Source organism: Charadrius vociferus, unplaced genomic scaffold, assembly GCF_000708025.1.
Source record: "Charadrius vociferus isolate BGI_N301 unplaced genomic scaffold, ASM70802v2 scaffold7, whole genome shotgun sequence".
Taxonomy (NCBI): Eukaryota; Metazoa; Chordata; class Aves; order Charadriiformes; family Charadriidae; genus Charadrius; species Charadrius vociferus.
The window spans coordinates 601,090-623,981 of record NW_009649308.1 but is presented as its reverse complement, the minus strand read 5'-3'; the positions used below and the strand labels follow the sequence as shown (position 1 = coordinate 623,981).

Below are 22,892 nucleotides of genomic sequence, written 5' to 3'. Positions count from 1 at the left end.
CATAAACAAAGTCGGTTCTTCTGTGCAGGGTGCTGTCGTGTTTTTGTACCACACATACACCAAGGGATTATTACATTTGCGTCCCAGAAATTGGACTGAGACTCTCGCTCATCCTGCAGCACGACGACGCAGGTAACGACAGGGGCTCTAATGACACATCAAAGGCTTCGCTAAGCTCCCGGTAACCATGAGAACGAAGCTGAAGTGGTTTGTTGTACCGTCAGCCCTGGGAGAGGTATGTTTAGCCTGATTCACGCTTCTTGCCATTGTGTTGAGCAGTTCAAAGGACTTCCCATGACTTTAAAGAGAAAAACATGGTTTCTTTCCTGGATGTTCCACTTCTGGTGCCACTGTGCCAGCAAAGTGAAGAGAAAACATGAGGAGTTTGGGGTTTGATTTCAAGACAGTTCTGCATAAGTTATTGCTAGTGCCTGGGACAGATTGAGCCAAAGGGTACAGCAGCTGGATTATGCGATTGCTGGCAGCTTGTCTATTTTTCACATGCTGTTTAGGCTCTATAATGACATTTCAGGGCTCAAATGTCTGGACCTGAACAGGGCACCAGAGCAATGAAGCAAAGCTCCGTGGCTGGCTGGCCATCAGCTCCCTCGCACAGGGTAAGGGTCCAAGATGAGAATTTCTGCACCAGGCTCGTTTACCCAAATGCTGCAGAGGCAGCGGTAATTGTCTGGGAAGTGAGATACATTCCTCTTAGTTTGACATTTTGACGTTTCATTAGGCAAAGCATATGGTGCTGAGGAGTCCTTCGCCAGCAACAGGAGGTGACGGGGAAGGCCAGCGGGGGTGGGGGGGAGCACGGATGGGGAATGTGGGCACTCTCCTGAGCAGTGATTGATTCCACAGCTTGTCTAAATACCTCTGCTAATTAGCACTCTGAAAGATGAGTGTGTGCAAGAGAGGCTGCAGGAGGGGGTGAAAGATGGCCGAGGGATGCAGGGGGTGAGCAGGAGCGAGCAGCAGTGCGTGCACTCTGGTCGTGGGGAGAGCGTCTTGGGGAGCCAACACAGCCTGGTGTGCACGGGGGCAAAGCGAAGAGGTTTCAGGCAAAGGAGAACACCTGGGAGGGGGAATGGCTCTGTTGCTTCCCCCTTTGGCAGGGAAGCTGACTCCTTTCATGTCTTATCTGTCAACGAGCTGACTTCTAGCTGGGTAAAGTTGCTGAACCAGACTCATCTCCCTGGAATAAGATGGCATTTTCTTTTTTATTTAATTTCACAGGACTTAAAAGCTCCTTCAGTTGTAGGTGGAAAGTGGCAGATTAGGTTGCCTTTTCAGTGGTTTGTTGATGGATTTATTGTGGTGGTGTTTACTGTCTCAGCTAATGAAACACACTTTAGATTTAAAATATGATTGCTGCATTCCCACACACCTATAGAGTCATCCAGCATTCATATAAAGTTGTCTCCTTCCCTTGACAATACTTGGTCTTGTTGGCCATGGCCTGGAGAGGGCAGGGGAGGGTATGGCCAAGGCCAGCTTGTGCCTCGCTGGTCTCTGCTGCCATCCTGGACCCTTCTGAGGCTCTTTCTGGCTGCTCTAAATGGCATTCAACCACCAGACCCACAATCTGCAGTCCTTTGAGTCATCCAGCCTTATTCATAGTGGCTGTTGGTCACAGCCAAGACTTGCAAATGGTACAGTGGATGAAAAAGGCCTTTCTGTTGTTTTGGGGGAGTTCAGGATACAACAGAAAGAAAGCGCTGATCAGAGGAGAGGTCCTTTGGAAAAGCCGACTTTGGGAACACCCAGCTAAAGAGCCTTTTGAAATAATAAAGTAATTAGTGAAACCAGCAAAGGAATAGGAAGGTAAAAAGAAAAGTCTTGTGTGGCCTGCTGAGAGAGACAGGGGAAATGCATCAACCTTTCCTCTCTACAAGTTAGTGACAAATACTAGAAGCAAAAAGTCCATTGCAGTTGGAAAGGACACAGAAAGAATTGAGTGGTAAGATCTGTGAGGGTGAGGACATGCTCGACAAGCTTGCCAGCCATGAAGCTGCCCAGGTGAATTTTGAGCTGACAGAACAAAGCATCACAAAAGAAACAGAACAGGAGGAGGAAGACTGTCAAGTCCACATCTTGCTGCCAGGTTTTCATACCTGCTTCTTGAAATCCTAATCTTCATCCAGATTACAAAAGAAAGGCATCAGAGCAAATGAGCAATTTGTTCGTGGTGGCCTTTGAGTGTCCAGAAGAAAATCATTCTAACAATGTGCTTGTACGCTTGTCTCAAAATCACTGTCAGTCTTTCCGTTGACTTCAGTGAGTCTGCGTTGAAGTCCTGAAGATTAGGTCACCTTCTGTCTTGTGTAAAACAGGTACATTCAGTCCAGAGGTGAGGAAGAGATCAGCAAGTCAGAAAGAGTGATTTGTTTCCACGGAAGTTACATTGGCCACACAGTAGTTCTTGGATTGGCTGAGGAAGCCAAGCTGGGGCCAGACATAATGCAGGCAGGACAGTCATCATCACCTCTTTGTCAGTGGAATGATTACTATGGGACATTGTGGTCACTATCCATGTGCATGGATTCAGAAAAGATTGACAGACTCAGAGTAGAAAAGGTCCTTGGTCTCTCAATCACCTGGATGTAGCCTCTGAATCGTGGAAGCCATAAGCCACTGGCTGCTGGGAGATGACAGTGGGGTGCGGTTTGCTCTGAATCCACCCAGGTTTTGTACTTCTCTATAAGTATCCAATGGCCTCCTTTACTGGAGTTGGAGTCAGTCTGCATAGACCCAATAAACTCGCTGTGATTAACCTGGCCAGAGCATGGAGCATTGCATCAGCCACGGTTGGGCTGCAAGACCTTGGGACCCAACAGTGAATGATGACCCAAGAGCCAGCCCCTCAGGGCTTCAGTGCAAGTACTCCCTGTGGGGCATACGAGGACAATGTCCTGCTGATGCTGAATAGCGAAGAGCTGTTTATAAGGATCAAACTTGTCCTGATTGTGGAAATTGCTTTTGTAGAGGTTTTTTCCCCCTGTGGAGTAGCTCCTGGGGCACAGTGGGGCGGATGTGCCCAGTGGAGACTGGACAGTGGTACCCGGCACTGGAAAACAGCAGAAATGAATATGTGCTGCTGTTGCATTAAGGAGCAGGGAGGCACCACTGAAACACTGCGGGGATGGGTTCAGAGGGTCTTTAGGGAAGTCGCGCTTTCCTTTGCTGGCTTGTACAAGAATAAGGCGAAGACTTCCCCATGGTGGGATCTGCTGTGCGGCACTGTGACCCCCATGACCACTGCAAAGTGGTCGCGTGCCTCGCCTCCCAGACATTCCCAAAGGCCGGGTTAACCGGGATTTAAATCCCTGCTGTGGGTGCTGCCGGGGCTCCAGGTCACGCAGGAGGGTTTTGGCCACCCAGCCCTGCCCCATCCAAGTTACGGCATTTTCCGGCTGTGCTTCTCCGCTTCTTGATTTCACGCCTCTGCCTGTCTCTCGCGGGGATGTCAACTTTCCTAGACCCTCTAACAGAAGCAGATGAGGCTGGACATGGGTCTGAAATCGCGAGGTTCATTTCCTCACCTGGCAGAGCAAAATTCACAGCCGGCGGAGAGTTTCCAGCGCAGCCGACACGGAGCAGCTGTGCAGGAATTTGCTTGTGCTGGTGTCCGCCTGTCACAGCACCATCTGCCGCCTGCAGCCACCATCGCTGCAGCCTCGGAGATCCCCTGCCACCTCCAAGCCATGGTGGTTCGGCTTTGTTTCCCCAACAGGGGTTTTTAGAACGATTTGTGAACTGATTGGTTTTGTCCACCATTTTTTTTTATGCTAACATCAAAAAGCAGTCCTCGTTTGTGTGGTGGTTTTGGGGTTTTTTTGTAGAATCATTTAAGGTTTGTCCACCTGAAAGAAATTACCTTTATTTTTCTTTTCTTTTCTTCCTTCTTTGCTTTCAGCAAACAAAATCGGAACCCTGTATTTTTTTCAGGGTTTGTTTTACATTTGACTAAACCTCAATATTTTCTATGAAGAATAACGTACCTGAATGTTTTTCCAGCTGAAGGAAAATGTCTCAATAGAAGCTTTCCAGTGTGCTTCTTGACCTGAGTTTTCCACAAGCTACCTTCAGCCTTAGGTCTGTGCACTTGCCCTTTGCATCCACCTGTCCCTCCTGTCATGGTTTATTTGTTATTTTGCCGAGCCATCAGAAGTAGGTCCTTTTTTTCTACAACTGGTTCCTTCAGAGAAGATTGTGTTAGACGTCTCCTGGGAAGCCGTCTGTCCTGGCTCCCCCTCCTAGGCTGCGGGTTTTGCAGTACTTCAGGAAGGAACGCGAGCTTAGAGCTACCTTTTCTAGAGCTTTTAATAACTGATCCTTTTATGCCTGGCCCCACGTTCTGCAGCACACTGCTTTTGTGGTTCTGCCTCTCTCACAAAACCCCTTTCTGACAAGGTATCCTACTGGGATTTGGTGGATGCGTAAAGCCCACAAGTTGTCCTGTGCACATACACACCCAGCCCCGGGACACGCAGCTCTGCCTCTGCCCACAGCATCCTCTGCGGTGCCACCAGTGAGGGAAGAGCCGAGGGAGGTGGGTTGAGGTGCCCCACATGCACAGGGCTGTCCTGTACAGCAACACCTGCAACTTCATGGCTCTGACTGACTTTGTTCAGCAAACCCAGTGGTGCTGTGGCTTCCTGACTGAACAATCTGCCAGCCCTCGGCTCCTTCCAGACCCCTGGGAAGAACAGACCATATTCCTTGGAAGCTCCTTCCCTCTGCTTTCCAGTGTGGTCCATGAGGTGTCCCCTGGCCCCAGGCATTAATGAGCTCTTTGTGCACAGTGCATAAGCAAACAGTCCTGGGCTTTGGCAGATTTTCTGATTGTGCTGAGTGGATAAAGGTGAACTCAGTCAATAGGGTTGAGTTTATACAATGGGAAAGGTGGCCAGATCTGCCTGCCTGCTGTTCTCTCCACAGCTGATGGCCTTCTGCCCAGAGACCCAGAGGCTGGTGACCATACTGTGGCCTTTGTCGTGTTTGATGGATGCAGGGCAAAGATGCTGTGGCAGAAGGGCCCGGTGGGGGCCTCCGCAGCCGTGTGTTTCTGATCATGCCCTGTGTTTTGTCTTGTAGGCTAACGATCCATGCAGAGTGCCCCATGCACCTGGAGGACTTCCCAATGGATGTACATGCTTGCCCGCTGAAATTTGGGAGCTGTAAGTACCCTGATCAGCCTCTGCAAGGAGGTGGGTACAGAGCTAAAGAACAGTCCTTTGTGTGGCTGTTGTTTTCCAGTATTCTAGTAACAGCCTTATTATTTATTGCTAATGATAACATCACCCAAAATTTATTTCTGGTATCTCACACATGCAATTCCTACCATTGTCAGAAATGGTCAGCAAGCAAATCTGTGGTCAATTCAGGCTCACAGGATGGGTTCGACACCTGCGTTTTTGCTGTAAGTTTATTAGGGGAGTGAGAAGAGCAGCTTCCCGCTGCCCTCCCTGCCTTTGGTGGGCAGTGCTGCCTCCAGCGCTGCCTCAGCAGGACCAGTGTTGGTGGAAAACTCAGATATGCTTCTTCTTCATCACCAGGCGATCCTGAGGGGGACAGATTTGGGAAGATAGCAGTGGTGTCTGCTGCTAGGTGTCTTGTCCCGCTTTCCCACATCACCCCTGCCAGTCTGGGGAGAACCTGAGATTTCTGGTTGCTCTGTCTCCATGCTCCAATGGAGCTTACAAACCCCTTGCTCCTCTCTAGTCTGTCAGGCAGGCTGCTCTCGAGTAAAAGGCTTGGAAATTCTGGGAGTCTCAGTCCCAATACCCAAGGGTCCTGGTTCAGGGAAGATTTGTGGGCTGCTGGTGAGTTGAAAGCTGCTCCTCTGCCTGGGCTTCCCTTTCCCTGCCTAGGAACAAGTTCCTTCTTCTCTCCTGTATGCAAGTTAAATTTCTTTTAGTTTTGTTCCTAAAGTGAGTGGGAACCAAATTCCAAGCCACTGATTCACCATAATGTGGAAATAAATTTCCTAGTCCCGCTCTGCCTGGAGTCTTCTCCAGGTCCAATGCACTGAGCATCACTCTTAGTCTTTGCATTAGATGGAAGAGTTACCCACCTCCAACTAAAGGATGAGCCCCAACCAGTAATCTCCCTTTTGGACTCTAGGAAAACAGAGAAATCTCTATCTTTCTAAACTGATACATCCTTCCTGAAGCCGTTTGGGAGTCAACTAAGGAGAAAGTTGGAAAGTTTGATTGACATCAGAAGAAATCATGTTTATCATGAGCATCTGCTCCTCTGCCTCGTGACAAAATGCATCCATGAAACTGGATTATTCAAAACTACTAAAATAAAGTTATTTCTTAGGCAGCACCTAATTAAATGTAGAACTCATTGCTACGAGACATCACTAAGGCCAGTAAGTAAAATAGCAAGCCTTAGAGGAGGATGAATTATTAATGTTAATTGACCTTGCGAGGAGGGATATAAAATCTCATACCTCAGGCCTAAACTCTGGGATTATTACAAGACTTGCAGGAAGGCAGATTACTCCACATCTAATTGCTTATAATGTTTCTTGGTGAGGAAAAGAGATTAATGTGCATATTTTTGCTGGAACACCCTTTGGGGCTCTTCTGGGTATTTTTACTGATTTGGCCTCTGAATGATGAGAGTTTTGACACAAGCAGCTCAGAGAGCTGCCCCTGATTAGCATTAGTACGGCTCTTTCTAAAGCACCCATCCGCATAGCGTCTGAGCTCACCTCTCCTGTGTTGGAGTAGGATTAAACTAGTCTTTGCACCGAAAAGCCATTGACAGCTGGAAGCTGCTCATTTGCAAGAAGCTTAGAGTGGGTCAGATTTGTAAGTAGAAGGACAATGCCAGGGCCAGACAAATTCAGCTGTTCCAAGCACAGCTGAATTTGCCTCAGTGACCACCTTCCAGTGATCCCCACAACCCAAATGGCTCATCAGTGGCCTCCTGTCCCTGTGCCACAGTGGCAGCCACCCAAAGAGGGAAGGCAGAGAGCTGGCAGGAGGTATTTCATATAGCTTCAGCTCCCCACCGGCGCCATTCCTTGGGCCAAGTGCAGTGAAGGTGATGACTTTACCTATCACCATGTTCCCTAGAAGATGGATGTATGCAGCAGAGAACAACTGTTTCTAAGCCAGCCACAGGACATTTGTACAGCAGCTGTCGTGAGACTAGGCTAGCAGAAGATGTTGCTGAAGTCACCAGCTCCACTAAATGTCAAAATGCTGTCCTTGTTTGGACTGGACTAGACCGCATTGCAAGCGAGGCATTGAGCAAAACCGAAAAAGTTTATGGCATTAAATATGTTCCAAGCATCCATGCCATGCCTACGTGACACCGGATATGCCTCTGTCCCAGATGACCAGATATGTAGACAACTCTGTTTTCAGGGATGATGGCAATCAAACTGTGGGTGAGTTTCCTTTGTAGACTGAGAGTAGTGGTGGGTGAACCGTGACTGCTAGAGCAGAAGGTGCTGCCCATCGAGGTGGAAGAGCATTGGCAGAGTTTTACAAAGCTAAGCCTGAAGGAGGATGGAGGTCTTCAGAAGCATGTTGAGAGCTGGAAGGAGGGGTTGGAAAAGCAGAGTGTTGCACATCGGATGAGGGGTGCCAGCCTGCATCAGAAGTGCTTAGGCAGCACGCTTGCGTGCTGAGAAACATTGGCTGATCATCAAAACTGATCCCCCACTTTGTACAGCACCTGCTTAGTATTTAACAGGTTTGCCAAAACCCACAGTGCAGGGATAACAGTGGTTGTTTTAAAAAGATTAGAGAAATCTGGTTGTTTCAGGACACAATCTTCCCCAAAGTAGGAGCTGAGACATTTCTGTAGTAGACCTGACCTATTGCTTGACCTGACCCCAGCCAGAGAATTCTTTAATGTCTTAATAAGAGAGGCTGGTGGTAAAAATGAATTAAAAACTTGTTTTAGTGAACTTTGTTCTTGCCTAAGAAACTGGTGCAGAGCGGGTATAGACGGGAAGCTTGAGCATTACGGGGAGAAGTAGCTTCTAGCAGAGTCTGGAGAGACTCAATTTCTAGATACCATGGAACTGACAAACCCAAGAGCATGCGTGTGGTGTTGGGAAAGGCAGTGGCTATGAGGACAAGCAGAGGTTTGATCACAAGGACTTATGAAGGTGCAGGTGACTGTGTGTGTCAGAGAGAGGTGTTTGCCTATGGGGAGTTGGGCAGGTGGGATAGAGAGAGGAACTTGCAAGCCCCTGGAAGGATGGCCTAGCCCTGAGCCCAGCGCTACTCCACGCAGCCGTCCCGCAGCACTCGCCTGCTGTTTCTCTTGCGATGTGCGGACAGGCTTTTCCCAGCGCTGCCCTCCCTCGCTGCCTGGTGGACTGGCCTGGAGTCTGGCAAACCACAGGGTCACGCAGGGGAAAAAGCATCTCGGTGGGAGGGCGCACGACCTCCAAAGCTGAGAGGCTTGCAGAGGGTTGCTTCTGAGTGAGGGGAAAGATTTTTAACTTTTTCTCCTTCGCTTAAAATTCAGCGCGTTTAGCCTTTCTCGCCAGCTGCTCCCAGCACGACTCTCCTGGTCCCTGGCATGGCATGGCTGTGGCCATCCTGCTGCCCCAGCAGCTTGCTGGGCTGGATGCCTTCCTATCTTGTCTCTGCTTGGTGCCAGCTCTTGCAGAGTCAGCACGTCAAGGGGACAGCATGTCTCTCAACGACAGTGCTCTGCCCCCTCTTCCAGCTGCCTTCCGAAAACCCCAGCTCCCTTTTGCTCATTCGATTTAACAGGGGCTGAACTGCCTTGGTCTCTGGCCGTGCTTGGCTGTGCTCAGCACTGTGGCTCTGAGGAATGCACAGCAGGGATTAATTTGCCTACAGGCTAATTTTGGTATATTTTAGGTCAAGCAGAAGTACAAACCTCATTCTTCTTTCTCCGCTGCAGATGCCTACACAAAGACGGAGGTCATATACACCTGGACACTGGGGAAGGATAAATCGGTGGAAGTAGCAAAGGGTGGATCTCGCCTGAACCAGTATGACCTGCTGGGCCATGTTGTTGGGACAGAGATGGTTCGATCCAGCACAGGTACTTGTGGGACCACGATGTGATGGATGGGCTGAGCCCACTGTCAGATGAGATGGACCCATGGGCTTTGAGTGTCATGATTTGTCATAGCTATAGAGGCAGCACCTGTGAGCAGTGAGTGCCACAGTAATTCCCGAGGCACGAGCTGCTGGAGGATATGGCTGGGGACATCCGGAGCAGTCACCAAGAGGCAGTAAAGGGTCTAGCTTTCACTCATTTCCACCGAAAGAGCCTTATCGCCCATAGCCTCTAGACAACGGATTTCAAGCGTCTAAAAATGATCTGTTGTGTAGAAAATCTGCCCCACCTTGCCCAGCTGGTTCTTGGTACTGTGGGTTCATTTGTCTTGGATCCCTTTCCAGTCCCTCAGGAGAGCATTGCGGGCAGGGGAGGTGAACGCAACATAATGTTCAGTGTGATTTTCACTGCATCTGCTTACACAAATATTATCATAGCTAATAGAAGATTATCCCAAACAAATGTTTCCTCTGATTAATGACCAATATTAATCATCTTTCTCTCCCATCTGCTGCTCCTCCCTTCCCCTCTGAGTCCAGGTACTGATAGCTTCTGTTTTCTCATGTGTGTCTCATCTTTCTTTTTTTTCCTTCTCTTTTATTTTTTTTTTCTTCTGTATGCACCAGTAGTTCTCTCATTTGAAGATATTTCCTCTCTGGTGCATTTGATTTTAATAGTGTCTGTCTGTAACAACTCATATCACCTCCCTTGGGGAAATGTGGGGAGTCCAGGGAACTAAATGTCATAATATCTGGCCCATCTCTCTACTTAAGTTGTAGTAAAATGTACAGATGAATAACCTGAAGTGGCAAGAAAGCTGCTAAAGGCTCCTCTGTGTAATGATTTAGCAGAGCCACGCTAACAACAAAAAGGCACAATAATCCAACAAAACATCCAAAGCTTTGAGTGGAGGAATAGGGCATTGAGGGAAAATAGGGACAGCTGCTTCTTTGGTTTACAGCCCAGACCTTTAATGACAGAACTTGCCCTGATTTTTGAGATGGTTACGGTGAGGGAAGGTGGAATATTTTCAGGATTGTCAGAGAAAACAAAATCCTTTGTCCTGAAATCCTACTGAAGCACTGTTGGGGTCTTTCTAGGCTTAAGTGATCTTCCCCACAACGTGGCTCCCTGGGCTGGAGCAGAAAAGGGGTGGGAGCTGGGTCGGGAGAGACCCCCAGAGCCGTCTTGTGCCTGGGGCGAAACAGGGAAAGCCTATTGCCTGGTTGTTTATTGGCATTGATTTACCTTTGTCCCACAACCGTCTTGTAGTGAATTAAAGAAGTCTCCAGAGAAGTGTTTTGAAAGGACAAATGCCACGTGGAAGTCACCCAGGCTACGCTGGGCACACGCCTGGTGTGGCAGAGCAGCCGTGTGTGCACATGCAGGATGTGCAGAGTCAGTGCCGACGGTGTGCTGCAGCACGTGTCCCTCCTTCACACGGCTGGGAGGGTGCCGTGCCGTACTGTAAGATGCCAGGGCGCGCCGGCCAGTAACAACATGACACACACGCTGTGATTTCATCTAAGAACTTGAAAGTTTGTTCAGGACAGATCTTTAGTGGTTTAGAGGTGGATTGGTGGTCAGCCGGCCCCATCCTGGAAAGCACCGGTGGCTCAACATCTCTAACTGGTTGTCTCTGCAGGGGAGTATGTTGTCATGACCACACACTTCCACCTCAAGAGGAAGATCGGGTACTTTGTGATCCAGACCTACCTACCCTGCATTATGACGGTCATCCTGTCCCAGGTCTCCTTCTGGCTTAACAGGGAGTCCGTTCCTGCACGAACGGTTTTTGGTGAGTCTGCGAGCATGAGGGAGTCCTCTCAGATTGGGGGAGAAAGGCACCACAAATGGTGGGAAAAAGACTGAGCATCAGAGATGGTTATCTCCAGGCCTTGACTGGCTGCAGCGAAGCTGCTGACCGTTTCCCTGAATAGTTCTCAGTGTCTTCCCAGTGCCCCTGCTTCCACTGAATCATTGCAAAAATACTCCTATCCACGTTTCTGCTACAAGCCAAGCCATAAATATTAAGAGTAATCAAGGTATTGATCATCTAATTATATGCGTTTGGCTGTGTCTGCTTATCTGTATTGGCTTTCGAGTTGAGGAGAGTATAGGTACACGGGGAGGCATTTAAAGCTCTACCTTTGAAATTGCTAATGCGCCCCTGGTCAGAGCTCCACATAACAAGTTCCTGGGCTGAGGCAGTATAACTGCATGGTAAATATATTGTTATTATTTTCTTCAGCTGGTTTCAGATCCTCTCTGCAAGGCAAAGTGTCAGGCTGGTGTGGCACATATATTAATAGCTTTTACAAACATTTAATAACAGAACTGCTTTGTGCTTTCCTGCCAACACCTTTAGTTCAGGATCTACATGCACACGTTCACAGACCAGGTGTGATGCTGCAGGATTGTTTTTCCTGGAAATGCCAGTGCCCAGCAGATACTGCTTAACAGAGAGTGTATTGGGCAGAAGTCACCGAGCAGAGAGCGGATATATGGCACCACCTGCTCCTGGTTTTGAATAAGACAGAAAGTGGTGTGGGTGCAAAGGTCATGAAGCATTTTCTCTGTAGCAAGAGTCGTGATAGAAATACTGCCACAAACCCAACAATTCTGATGTCCTCCTTTCCAGACCCTCTCCACAGGCATGGACCTTATTCCCATGCTGTAGACTGGAACAGGATGCAGGGAGGGTCACTGGTGGTTCTGCACCCTCCTAAATGAACTAGAAGAAGGGAATCATTATGGATTTTGTGTTCACTGGGGCTTGTGAAATGTAGGTAATGAACAAGCTTTAAAATTTACAGTTGACCCCAGCTTCTCCCCATTAGCACTGGGTTGCCTTCCCTTCCCTGGCGATGCAAACACTATAGTGATCCCCAGGGTCGAGAGCAGCTGTGAGGAGCTGGGCGCTTAGTATGACCAAACTGATTTGCATGATCTGGACTGCAAAAGCTTCATCGAACAGTGATAACAGCGAAGAAGAGGGAATACGCTCCCTTAGCGCTGGTGTTTTCATCCAGCAGAATGGAAAAGGGGGGGCTTAGACAGAAATCATGTGGAAAACAGGACCAGATCAGACATATAGGGCCATCGATGAGCTTTCCTCACTCGTCCATCTATAAATCATTTGCAACTAAACCCCACAGAGTGCACACCTGGACCCCACGTGTGTCCGTGCCTCAGGTGGGCTCTTACGTCTGCATCGGTTCTGGAGTGTCTCTGCACTCCCGACACTGGGGGCGAGCTGTTCTCTGAGGATACTTGATTCCCTCCTATGTTATCCTCAGAGTTGCAATTAGACAGGTTTCCTCCAGCAGCAGCTCAGATCGAACAGGAAAGAGCTGGCTGAAAAATTAAAACCTACCTTTGTGAAAAATGTCTTTGCTCCCAAATTGCTTTGCTTTCCTATTAAGAAAATAATGAGAACTCCAATTGTTTATTCCTTTTTTTTTGCCCCTCAGAAATTATTGTCAACAATATTATTGAAACTCTTCAATTACCAGGAGTATGGCTTAAAGGAAGTGAAAATTAGTCAATATTTTTATAATGTTTTTAATGCATTTTTAATTGAAAAGCACATTATTGGGGAAAATGGATAGCAACGGTTGCTTGCTTTTATGAAAAAACCTTTAAAAGGCATTTTGCAACAGATCATTTTTTTAATAGAAAATCATAGTGGCACTCCTTCTGGCAGCTTGGGCCACTGTCAGGTGCCTGGCTGTGCCAGCAGGTCCCAGGATCCCCGGTATCCATCCACGCAGGTCACAAGACACTATTTCCAAAATGTTGAGAGAACCACTTTGGATGAGTGGCCAGTTTCTGGTCTTCCATGAAGTTCCCAACTATCTAGCTGTCCTTTTTACTGTTATTTTATTATTTTTATTTTATGGCAAAAGCAACCAGAGGTTTCTCCATGGCACATTCTACATGAGGGAGCTGGGTTCTATCATCACACAACTTACCCTACTAGCAGATGAGGGATTGAATCCAGGTGCCTACCTATGAGCTAGAACTCTTTTATAGTAAGCAGAGATCTAGTCGATGGAGTTTGGGGAAGGTTAATCTCATCCTAATGCAGATGTTTGCCATTGATTGTATGAATCAGAGGTACTCAAAACTGAACCAGAGAAGTCCCTGAGCAACCTGAAGTTGGCCCTGATTCAAGCAAGGGTTGGACAAGCTTACTTCCCTTCCAGCCTGGACTGTTTCATTATTCTATGAATTGCACCACGAACTTGTGCTGGGTAAGACTCCCTTAATTACAGCGGGAACGTGGGCCATGTGGCTTAGAGGCTAGCTCCTCAGTTTACATGATGGAAATGCCAGCTATGAGGTTTGAGGAGAAACTGCACGGGTACAATTGTAGGGTCTCACACCATCCTTGTCTCCTGCTGTCTTTCCACAGGTGTCACCACCGTCCTCACCATGACCACACTAAGCATCAGCGCAAGAAACTCGTTACCTAAAGTGGCGTACGCGACGGCCATGGACTGGTTCATAGCCGTCTGTTATGCCTTTGTGTTTTCTGCGCTGATCGAATTTGCCACCGTCAACTACTTCACCAAGCGCAGCTGGGCTTGGGATGGCAAGAAGGTGCTGGAGGCCCAAGAGATGAAGGTCAGCCCTGTGGCCAAGGCCAGGGAGGAGGGGGTGGTGAAGAAATGCTGCATGAGAGAGCTGCGCCGGGGCCAGGAGTGGGTAACATGCAGCCCCGCAGCACTCCGGGAGGCTGGATGCTACTTACTGGAGTCCCCAGCTCAGGTCTCAACTGGAGCAGTTCTTCAGGGTCAAGGGAGGAAGGGCTTGGAGGGCTGGTCGCTATGCTTAGCTGGAGATAAACACCCAGGCATGACTGCTCACTTTTCCCTCTGTCCTTCTGCACAACAATTTGCCAGTGGAAACCTGAATGCCTGCATGTTTTGGTCTCGCTCTGCCGGTGGTCTCCTCTCTCTTTTCTTCTCCCTCTATCCCCTAAGTGCCCCATTCCGTGTTGCTAGCATGCTGCACAAACCCAAATATGCAATGGGATGCCAGCCTGGCCAATGGAGATGGTCCCGCTCTCCTGTGTCCCCTGCGGCTCGTACCCCTGATTGCAGGTCTCCCCTGGCGTGGGCACGCATGGTGCAGCGATGGGGAGGGCCGACGCTCGTGCCGTTGCCCACAGCTGCCGGCAGCTACTGCTTTGCAAGTTCAGGCCAAGAGGGTGGGTGGGAAGCAAGCAATCAGAAATGGCAACTGGCAGTAAATTAGTGCCTGGCATTACCCACATTTTCCCTTCTCGCTCGGGATCAGCCTCTCCGGCAGCTTCCCTCCTGACAGCCACCGCTACCCCTGCTCGTGTCCCCTCCCTCCTAACTGATTTAATCTCGACTGCGCAGAGAAATCGCTTACTGTAGCATGAGGCTCCTTGTTTATATTTATTGAATCAATTTGAAAATCAGCTTTGTCCTTGTTCGTGGTTCTGGAGCTTTCATATTTTGCATTTTAATGTGTTGTTTAAAATTGTTGTGGGTCTGTATGCAAATACCTGGCAGAATTGCAGTAACTGCTGGAAAGACAATAGCCAGTCATCTCTCTGGTATGGAGGTCAAAGCAGGAGAACAGAGGCCTTATGGAGAACCACAGCCATCACCGGGTGTTGAATGCCTCTTCCTTGTGTTTCTTGGACTGTCTATCCGTTTGCTTTTGCAGCTGTGGTCTGAGCAACAGACTCATGGTAGAAATTCGGCTGCAGAGGAGGCCAGTTGATGGTTTTCCACTTCCACCATGAACAATAATGCTAATCTGGCCTCTAGAGATGAGAGAAGCCTTTCCCAGATCATTGGCATGAGCGAAGGATCAGAACAGGTCCTCAAAGCAACCGTGTCCCTCTCAGGAATGGGCAAATCAGCACAAAGTCGGGATTCACAGAGCCTTGGGCAATTATGTGAAATGGGCACAGCCGAAAAAGCAGCAAAGGCTCAAAAGCTTCACTTTGTCGTAGAAGCAGCGTGCTCCTTAATTTATTCAGTGACCCAGCACTGCAAGACTAACGGTGCTGAAACAATAGGGTAAGAGCAACGCAGGGTGTTTGCACATGTGGTAATCAGACAAGAAAACGAAGCAGGACCAGGAATGCTTCAGAGGGAGTGCTCTTTGTGAGTGTGCTGCAATTGGTATCAGGCTGAAGAATCAGGAAGGGCTCCAAATTTGGGGATGCTTTTTCAAGCCAACCCTGATCTTTATATTAGAAGGCGAACGCACTCCCGGCCCCTGCAGCTCAGAGAGCTTCCTCAAGCGTGGTGGGCTCTCAGGGAGCTTGGGAATACGATGTGTCACCATATTTTCTTTTCAGCTTTGTTCCATTGAATATTTCCAAGCAGTGAATTTGCTACGCGATGAAGGTGCCTCATTGGCTCAGTTTCAGCCTTTAATTAGCTCTTCTTGAAACAATTGACAAGCCAGGTGGTTGAAACCACAAAAGAAAGAGGAAGCAAAAGAATAATTATTGGCATTTTAAAGTGTTTGTACCGGGAGTAAAACTACCAGTGACAAGCCCAGGCTGAGCCCTGGTCTCTGGAGAGCCTCCCCCCAGCCAAAAAGAATGTTCTTTATCGATGTGATGGAAAGGATCCTCACTCCAGGTTTGATTGTTCACAAAAGAAAGAGGAAGCAAAAGAATAATTATTGGCATTTTAAAGTGTTTGTACCGGGAGTAAAACTACCAGTGACAAGCCCAGGCTGAGCCCTGGTCTCTGGAGAGCCTCCCCCCAGCCAAAAAGAATGTTCTTTATCGATGTGATGGAAAGGATCCTCACTCCAGGTTTGATTGTTTCAAAAAAAAAAATCAATAAGCATCAGCTTTCCCTCACCTCAAATGTAGGCAGCAGCAATGCTTCCCATCCCATTTGAAAGAAATCACTACCTTGCAAAAGCTGCTGGTTGCTGACAGGCACCACCAGCGTGTTCACTCTCTCAGGGCTGGTTCCATTCTTTGTTTCTCCCCTTCAGCCAACCCATCGGTTTAGATGGGAATAGAGCACTTTTTCGGGTGGAATCTAACATGATGGGTTGATCTTGGTGAATTGCTGATCTCTGCATCATAAATGATCATGACGATGTTCTGGCGATAGCCACAGTTGGGTTCTGGTTCTAGCTGGGAGCTACTCTGCACGTTCTCTGCAGTTCTCCTCTAATGAAAGGCAGGCAGATATCACCACAGATGTCACCAAAACCTCCCTTTACTGTGCACACTGATAAGATTTGACTAATGCTTCTTGGACTTTCCTGCTTGCCACCAGTACTCAGTAATTGTGGATGAAGGATTTCTTCTCTTTTTGCATGGCAAAGTGGCTGCAAACAACCTAGAGGTGCAGATCGAATTGGAGAGAAGTGTCTGGATCCAATGTGGAAAACTTGTTAGTAAAGATGAGTTTTAAAAAAACATCATCAGGAGGAAGGTGGGAGATGGCAGTAGTTGGGGAAGAGTGAGACGCCAAAGACATGGAAAGATGAGTGGTTTCAGTAGCCAGCAAAGCTTCTTATCTTCAGCATCCTCAAAATATCTTGTTAAAAGGATCCACTTCAGGACAGAAGGGCTGTGTCTGACCAGAGTGCGATCCATTGCATCCCATCCATCCCGACCGTAGGGATGGCCATCTCTGGAGCCAACAAGGTCAATTCCTGAGAGGCTGTTACAGTGAGGATCCGGACAGACAACGATTAACGGTGACTTTGCTACTGGGAAACTCAGGAAATCTGCAAGGATGACATTTCCAGGGAATTCCCTGCAAAAAAAGTGTTGTCTCTTCCTCAGGATGGAAGATGCTTTGGAAGATGCTTATGTAAACCCACTTCCGCCTGCAACACAATGTCTGTGCATAAAATCTGATTTAGCTCTGTATCTGTGCTTGTGTGACATCACCCTGAAATCCTGAGTGGCGAGAAGCAACAAAAACAATACAAATAGCTGCAGTCAGACACATGAGAACAAGAACGCACTTTGTGTGGAGGAATAGTCCTGAATCTTTATCCTTCTCATCCTTAAGACAATAATCCTGCAGTGCACGGAGAGAAGGGTAGGTCTGGGCTTTTTATGTACTTTTCACATGTCTTTTCACTAAGAAAAAGTCACCAAAAAGCATCCTCCAAACCTCTGTTGATGTGATCATCATGGTTTTCTTTCTTGTATTTTGGAACTGACGGACATGCTCACCATTTGCATTAGGTGCCTTTTCCACTGACTGAGTAAAGCCCAGCTTTTTGTCCAGCCTACTCTCCAGCAATTCTGAAGTTTGCGCCTTGATCCAGGTCCCTTGGGAATCGTTCTTCTTTCTCCTTTGTCTCTTTCCGCTTGTGGCATCTTTATTTCAATCTCCTCGTCAACAGAGAGGAACTAGAACCAACCTTGACAGGCCACAATTTTCAACCAGTTTGAAGTCTTACACGCTCACAGCGTGGTTCAGACCCATCTCTTCTTTTTCTGCCTCACTATGGTAAATATGTTTTTGCTGGGACTTTCCTTTGCTGACCGTGCGCTGCAGACAATATGTCCTTTTGTCCTCCTGCACTTGCAATCCCCTGGAGCTCTCCACAGCACTGCAAGTGATTAATGTTCTCAGCATCTTCACTAGAGTCCATGTCTCATTCTTCGACAACATTTCACCCTCTTCATGGTGTGTTGGGCTGACTGTTGATTCCATCCAACCTCTGAGTCTTTGTCTGGTGATCCAGGGAGCATAAGATCACTGGGTTCAGTCCCACATAACCTGAATGAAGAGATGGGAGGGATGAGTGATGTCAAAGGTTACAGCACCAGCTGACAGTAACCTGGCATTGATGTAGCTGACTTTTTAAGGCAAGATCGCGTTGTTTGGAGCCTTTGGCTCTGCCCGGGGTACATGCATGTCCATGTAAAACACTTTGCTGATATTCTCTGGTAAGATCAAATCTCTGGCACACTGCAGAGGGGAACTTTGGCTGGCATGAGGAAGCAGTGACGTTCGCTGGAACAGCAACTGCAGTTGCTGGGCTTTGAATTCTAGGATACGAGTATGTCAGAGACTAGAGCTGCTTGGAGGTCACTGAAGTGACTTTCCTCTAGAATGGCAGGTGGCAGACACCTTGTATTTCTCAAGTACTGCAGATGTTAGTGATGGTGACCTTCAGAGTGGCCTGTCAGAGGGATACTGCTTCCAACCCAAATTTCTAACCAAAAAGCAGGTGCAGAGAACTAAATCTCCAGCCGAACATAGGCAGAACCAGTAGTTCCCATAATTTAGAGGTTCAGCCATTAGCTCCTCAACAGAGAGGCTTGAAGACAAGAATATTTAACAAAACCGCTATTATTTTCCAGTATGTCTGTTGTGGAAGAACTTGTCAGACTGCAACATCCTGGGAGCATATTTATCTCTAGACCAGCTTTCACAGCTTTTCCCTCAGGAGAGCAGCGCAGAGACAGCTTTGCACAGTGGTTCAGTCTCCCTGTGCCCAAACAAGGCCATAAATGCAGGAATTGCTTTGCAACATAGATAATAAAATAGGACAAGTTTTCAAAGCGAACGTGGGGTTTCCTCCTGTTTTTCCACTCTTCCCTTCTATTTCAGTGGGACGTGGACCTCCTCACAGATAAAGGTGCAGGGGGAAGGCTGGGGGCTACTTTGCAGCTGACAGCAATAAGCACATTTTGCTTTGCTTGATTGTCAAAATCTTGCCTGAAACACTTATTTATAAAGCGCAGCCCAGTAAACTTCAGGCTGAACCATTTCTTCTGACATCTCAGGAGCAGAGCACACACATGTGCCTTGGTGGAGGCAGTGTGTGCTCTGGATGTTTCCCAAAGGCTGCCCAGAGCTCCCAGCTCTGACCGGGGCAGCAGATTCCATAGGCAGCTGGGAAAAGGCCCTGGCTGTAGGCTCTCAAGCCTCTGCACTACCTGAACAGCCTGATCTGAGGTCTGGAGAAGCCCAAGTTGGTGCTTGGGGGCTCTGGATCACGCTAATAGAAGCAGCAGCTTGCTATCGCCACCCACAGCGTTCACGTTTACCTGGTAAACCTCCGTTTCAGCCTGCTGTTTTCAGATGCTTTTGGCCAGGCAAGATGGATCCACTTTCCAAGCTCTGGGGCAGAACAGCCAGCCAGGTTGAAAGTGTCATGTCACTTGTAGTCGTCTTATTCCTGTAACAAATAATGTGGCTGATTACTACTAAAATAATCGCAGGGCACTTCAAATGGCATTCTGCGAACAACAATCTGTTTTTCATTTCATTACTGATTATTAATTTTTTTATTACCTCCTGTAGCTGTGTTAATAAGTAATCATACTTAAGCATATTTAAATGTTGTAGAAGGTGAAACATCCTTAGTCCTTTATTTGCGTCTTGTCAGCTCTTTAGCAGGCAAAGGTCACCTCCTGTGCAGGGGGTACGAGTTAACATGACTCTAATGATTGCAGAAATCAGTCTCTTAGTTAATCGTTAAAGATCATAACACCCTCGCCCATAAAAGACTGTGAATATGGTCTGATCTGAAGACATTTAGATCTCTTTCTAACAGCAAGTTAATTTCTGTAATCGCTGGCATTATTACGAGGCTGCAGGCCTGGCTGTGATGTTATTGGAGAGGGGTTTAAAGATTGCACAGAAGTCCGCTTCTAGTGTCCCTCCGAAAATCACTGTGGAAAATTAATTTCCTAAGGTAACCACAAATATCCGTGGAAATTGTGGACACATTTAAAATGGAAGTACAGCATGAAAGCTAAAGCCCTCAGAGTATCTCTGCAGAGCAGACTGGGCAAATCTGGCCTTTCCAGCTTCCAGTGCTACCCAGTGATGCTGCCTGCTACCGATTCCCAGGCTAGGGTGGGGAGATGAGCAGGTCCTGCTGGCTGCATGCTCTCCCCTTCTCCTGATGGCCACTTTGTACATGGTTCGTTCACACGTACATGCAAGGCCGCACCAAGAACCCCTGGGAAATGCCTGGATGAGCTTTACCGTGTGTTTCAGTTGCTTTTGAATAGAAAATGAAATCCAGAGTCATACCTTGTTCTGAGTTTAGATATTAGATTCCCACCATGAGTCATTGCTGTGTCTAATGCTGGCTCTTGGTGTAATTACAGCAGATGCCCCATGGAGTACATGAGTGCTGGCACATGTAGGGTGCCTGATGTCTGCACATGGACAGGCTTCATTCAGTGGGCTTCTCCTGGTAGACCTGGATTGCTTTATATGATATGGTATATGGTGCAGCTCGTCTCAGGTCCCTGACAGCAACAGGAAGAACCCCAAAGTGGGGGCAACACCTATCGTGACTTCCTAGCTCCGTCTTCCTGTCCACTCATCTTCATTAACATCTGAACTGTGTGTCTTCAGCATCTTCCACCATCCTTCAGTACATCATGTCTGACACATAAGTGCCTCTTTTGCCATTTGCTGTGCAAGCTCTCCTCCCTTCAGCCTGGACAGCATGGCTGTCCCTGGAGCCTCGTGGGAGAGGTGCACTTATCTCCCTTGATTTGCAGCAACACATAGATATGAAGGCAGGAGGAAAGGCTTCCCTCTGCCCTATGGTGCCATGTTCAGCGACCCTGAAATCCAGGGCGAGTGCAAATGCCTTCCATCTGTTCTGTATCTTACGTCCTCTCACCTGACCCATGAAGCAGTCCAGCAAAGCAGGAAAATCAAGTTCCTCCCCAGGATGACTACACAGGGCGTCCTTCTTTTCTACAGATTACATTCCTGCATCATCTCTCCATGGCTGAACCTTACATGCAACAGATAACACTGCCCAGCTGAGAGAGAAAACAAGGAGTCTGTATAGTTTAAGCCTCCATTCACTTGTACCGACCTGGCAATACGCAACATAGACCTGGCAGCGCTCAGCCAGTCAAGGAGTCACCTGTCTCGGGCAACTACTGCTTGAGTGCAGCTGCACACACCTTTTTATACCACTACTCTGATCTAAGGGGCTGCAAGGAGGCTACAAACCCAGCTATGTGGCTTCAGTTATTGTACTTGCAGCAGGACCTAGCTGCCAGGACCTCTTTGTGCTACGTGCTGCATGCCAGGCTTACACGAAGTAGCAGATCCACCCTAGTCCAGCATGGTCTTACGCTCCAGCAGCCCTCAAGTGGCAGATGTCATGGGTTCTGGCTATCTTCTCACCACATCTTCCTTCCCTTCCACAATGCCTTCTTCTTGGTCTCTTGCTCCTCGTACCCTTTTCCATCTTCTCATCCGGGCAAACAGGTAAACTCAGAGGACAAGATGTTCTCCATGCAATTCCACAGTCACTTCACCTCTATTATGTTTTTTTTTTCTTCCACCTTCCCTAGAAAAAAGAGCCAGTGGCGCTAGCAAAGAAAACCAACAACACCTACAACATTGTTGGCACCACGTATGCCCTCAACATTGCCAAGGACCCAGGCCTGCCCACCATCTCCAAGAGTGCTGCTGCCACTGCTACTGCCACCAACGTACCCCCCAAGATGCCCCGCATAGAGGAGAAGCTCCCAGAGAGTAAGAAGACATACAACAGCGTCAGCAAGGTAGACAAGATGTCCCGCATCGTCTTTCCAGTCCTCTTTGCCATTTTCAACTTAGTCTACTGGGCCACGTACGTAAACCGGGAGTCAGCTATCAAGGGAATGATCCCCAAACAATAAAACCGGTCACACAAACCTTCCATCAGTGAGCACCATCCAGGCAGGAATTCTCCAGGGCTTTCTTCTTTCCTGTTTTGTTTAATTATTATTGTTCATTTGATATTCTTATTACTATTAGATTGTTATTTTACAATGTAAACAAAACTGTGATTTTAATTTAATCCCGTATACTTTAGTTTCATTTTACTTTGATGATGAAAGGAAAAAAAAAAAAAGAAGGATCATAACAAGTTGTGCCTCTAACATTGTGAGTCTGATGTCCACCATTTGTCCTAGTCAGCCTGTGCTTCCATCTCTCCTCCTCCACCTCCTGCTGTTCCCACAGTCTGCATGCCACTGCCATTCCACGCTCTGCTCTGCTGGGGGCTGCTGCACCGGTCCGCTCCCCTTCTCCTCTTCCACGATGGACTGCCCTAGCATGGTGGATGCTCCTGGTGGCCTGGGCTCAAGGATGTGGAAGTCTCCAGAGTCAGTCAGTCAGTCAGACTGTTCTCAGTGCCTGGCGCTTTGTGCTAGGTGGTACTCCCCGGGCTGTGGAAGCAGGTGAGCTGGTCCATTGAAGGAGCAGTGTGGCACGGGCCAGCTCGAAGCCCAGTGCCTACTGGGGGTGAACCCACCACTGCTGTGGTCAGTGGAGCCATTGCAGGGGTGGAACAGGGTGGCAGCATCTTGTAGGTGTCTACAGGGCTTCTTCTTCTTCTCTATCTTCACCAAACCCAGCTGCTGGTTTCCTCCATGTCTCTCCCCAGACAAGAGGTGAGAAAGGTCTTGTCTGTCTGCCGTCCTGCACTCTTGGGGCAAGTAATCTTAGAGGGTGGGCTGGTTCATACCAGAGGAATAATTTTTCTCAGAGTCAGTCAGGAAGTCAAGGCAGGAGCTTGGTAATGCCTTGGAGAACATTAGTAGCTGTGAGGCCACATGCATTCAGCGTCAGGACTGGAAGCCATAGAGTTTGTGGTCAGATGGGTGGTTTGTCACTTTCTCTTATCCCCATCCACTTATTCTTCTGTGTTCCAGCCCCCTTTTCCAGCTCCCCATTCATCTTGCTTTGGCTACTCAGCATCCCTCAGTACTATCTCACTGCTTGTGGGCGGATTTTGGCAGAGAAGCCCATACCTCTCAGGTGAGCCACACTGATGGGGAGGAGCACAGTGCTGGGGAAGTCCAG

At 48.2% G+C, this 22,892-nt stretch overlaps 1 protein-coding gene across 1 annotated transcript in view; it reads left to right on the top strand.

Moving 5' to 3' along the window:
• GABRA3 (gamma-aminobutyric acid (GABA) A receptor, alpha 3) overlaps positions 1-21,951 on the top strand; it is a 59,760-nt gene extending 37,809 nt beyond the window's left edge. The window contains exons 5-9 of the mRNA XM_009889249.1: positions 5,101-5,183; positions 8,911-9,054; positions 10,718-10,870; positions 13,490-13,701; positions 21,395-21,951. Of these exons, the coding sequence (XP_009887551.1) occupies positions 5,101-5,183; positions 8,911-9,054; positions 10,718-10,870; positions 13,490-13,701; positions 21,395-21,724 (922 nt within the window). The 3' untranslated portion in view covers positions 21,725-21,951. The remainder of the gene's footprint in view (positions 1-5,100; positions 5,184-8,910; positions 9,055-10,717; positions 10,871-13,489; positions 13,702-21,394) is intronic.
• Positions 21,952-22,892: the final 941 nt, after the last annotated feature.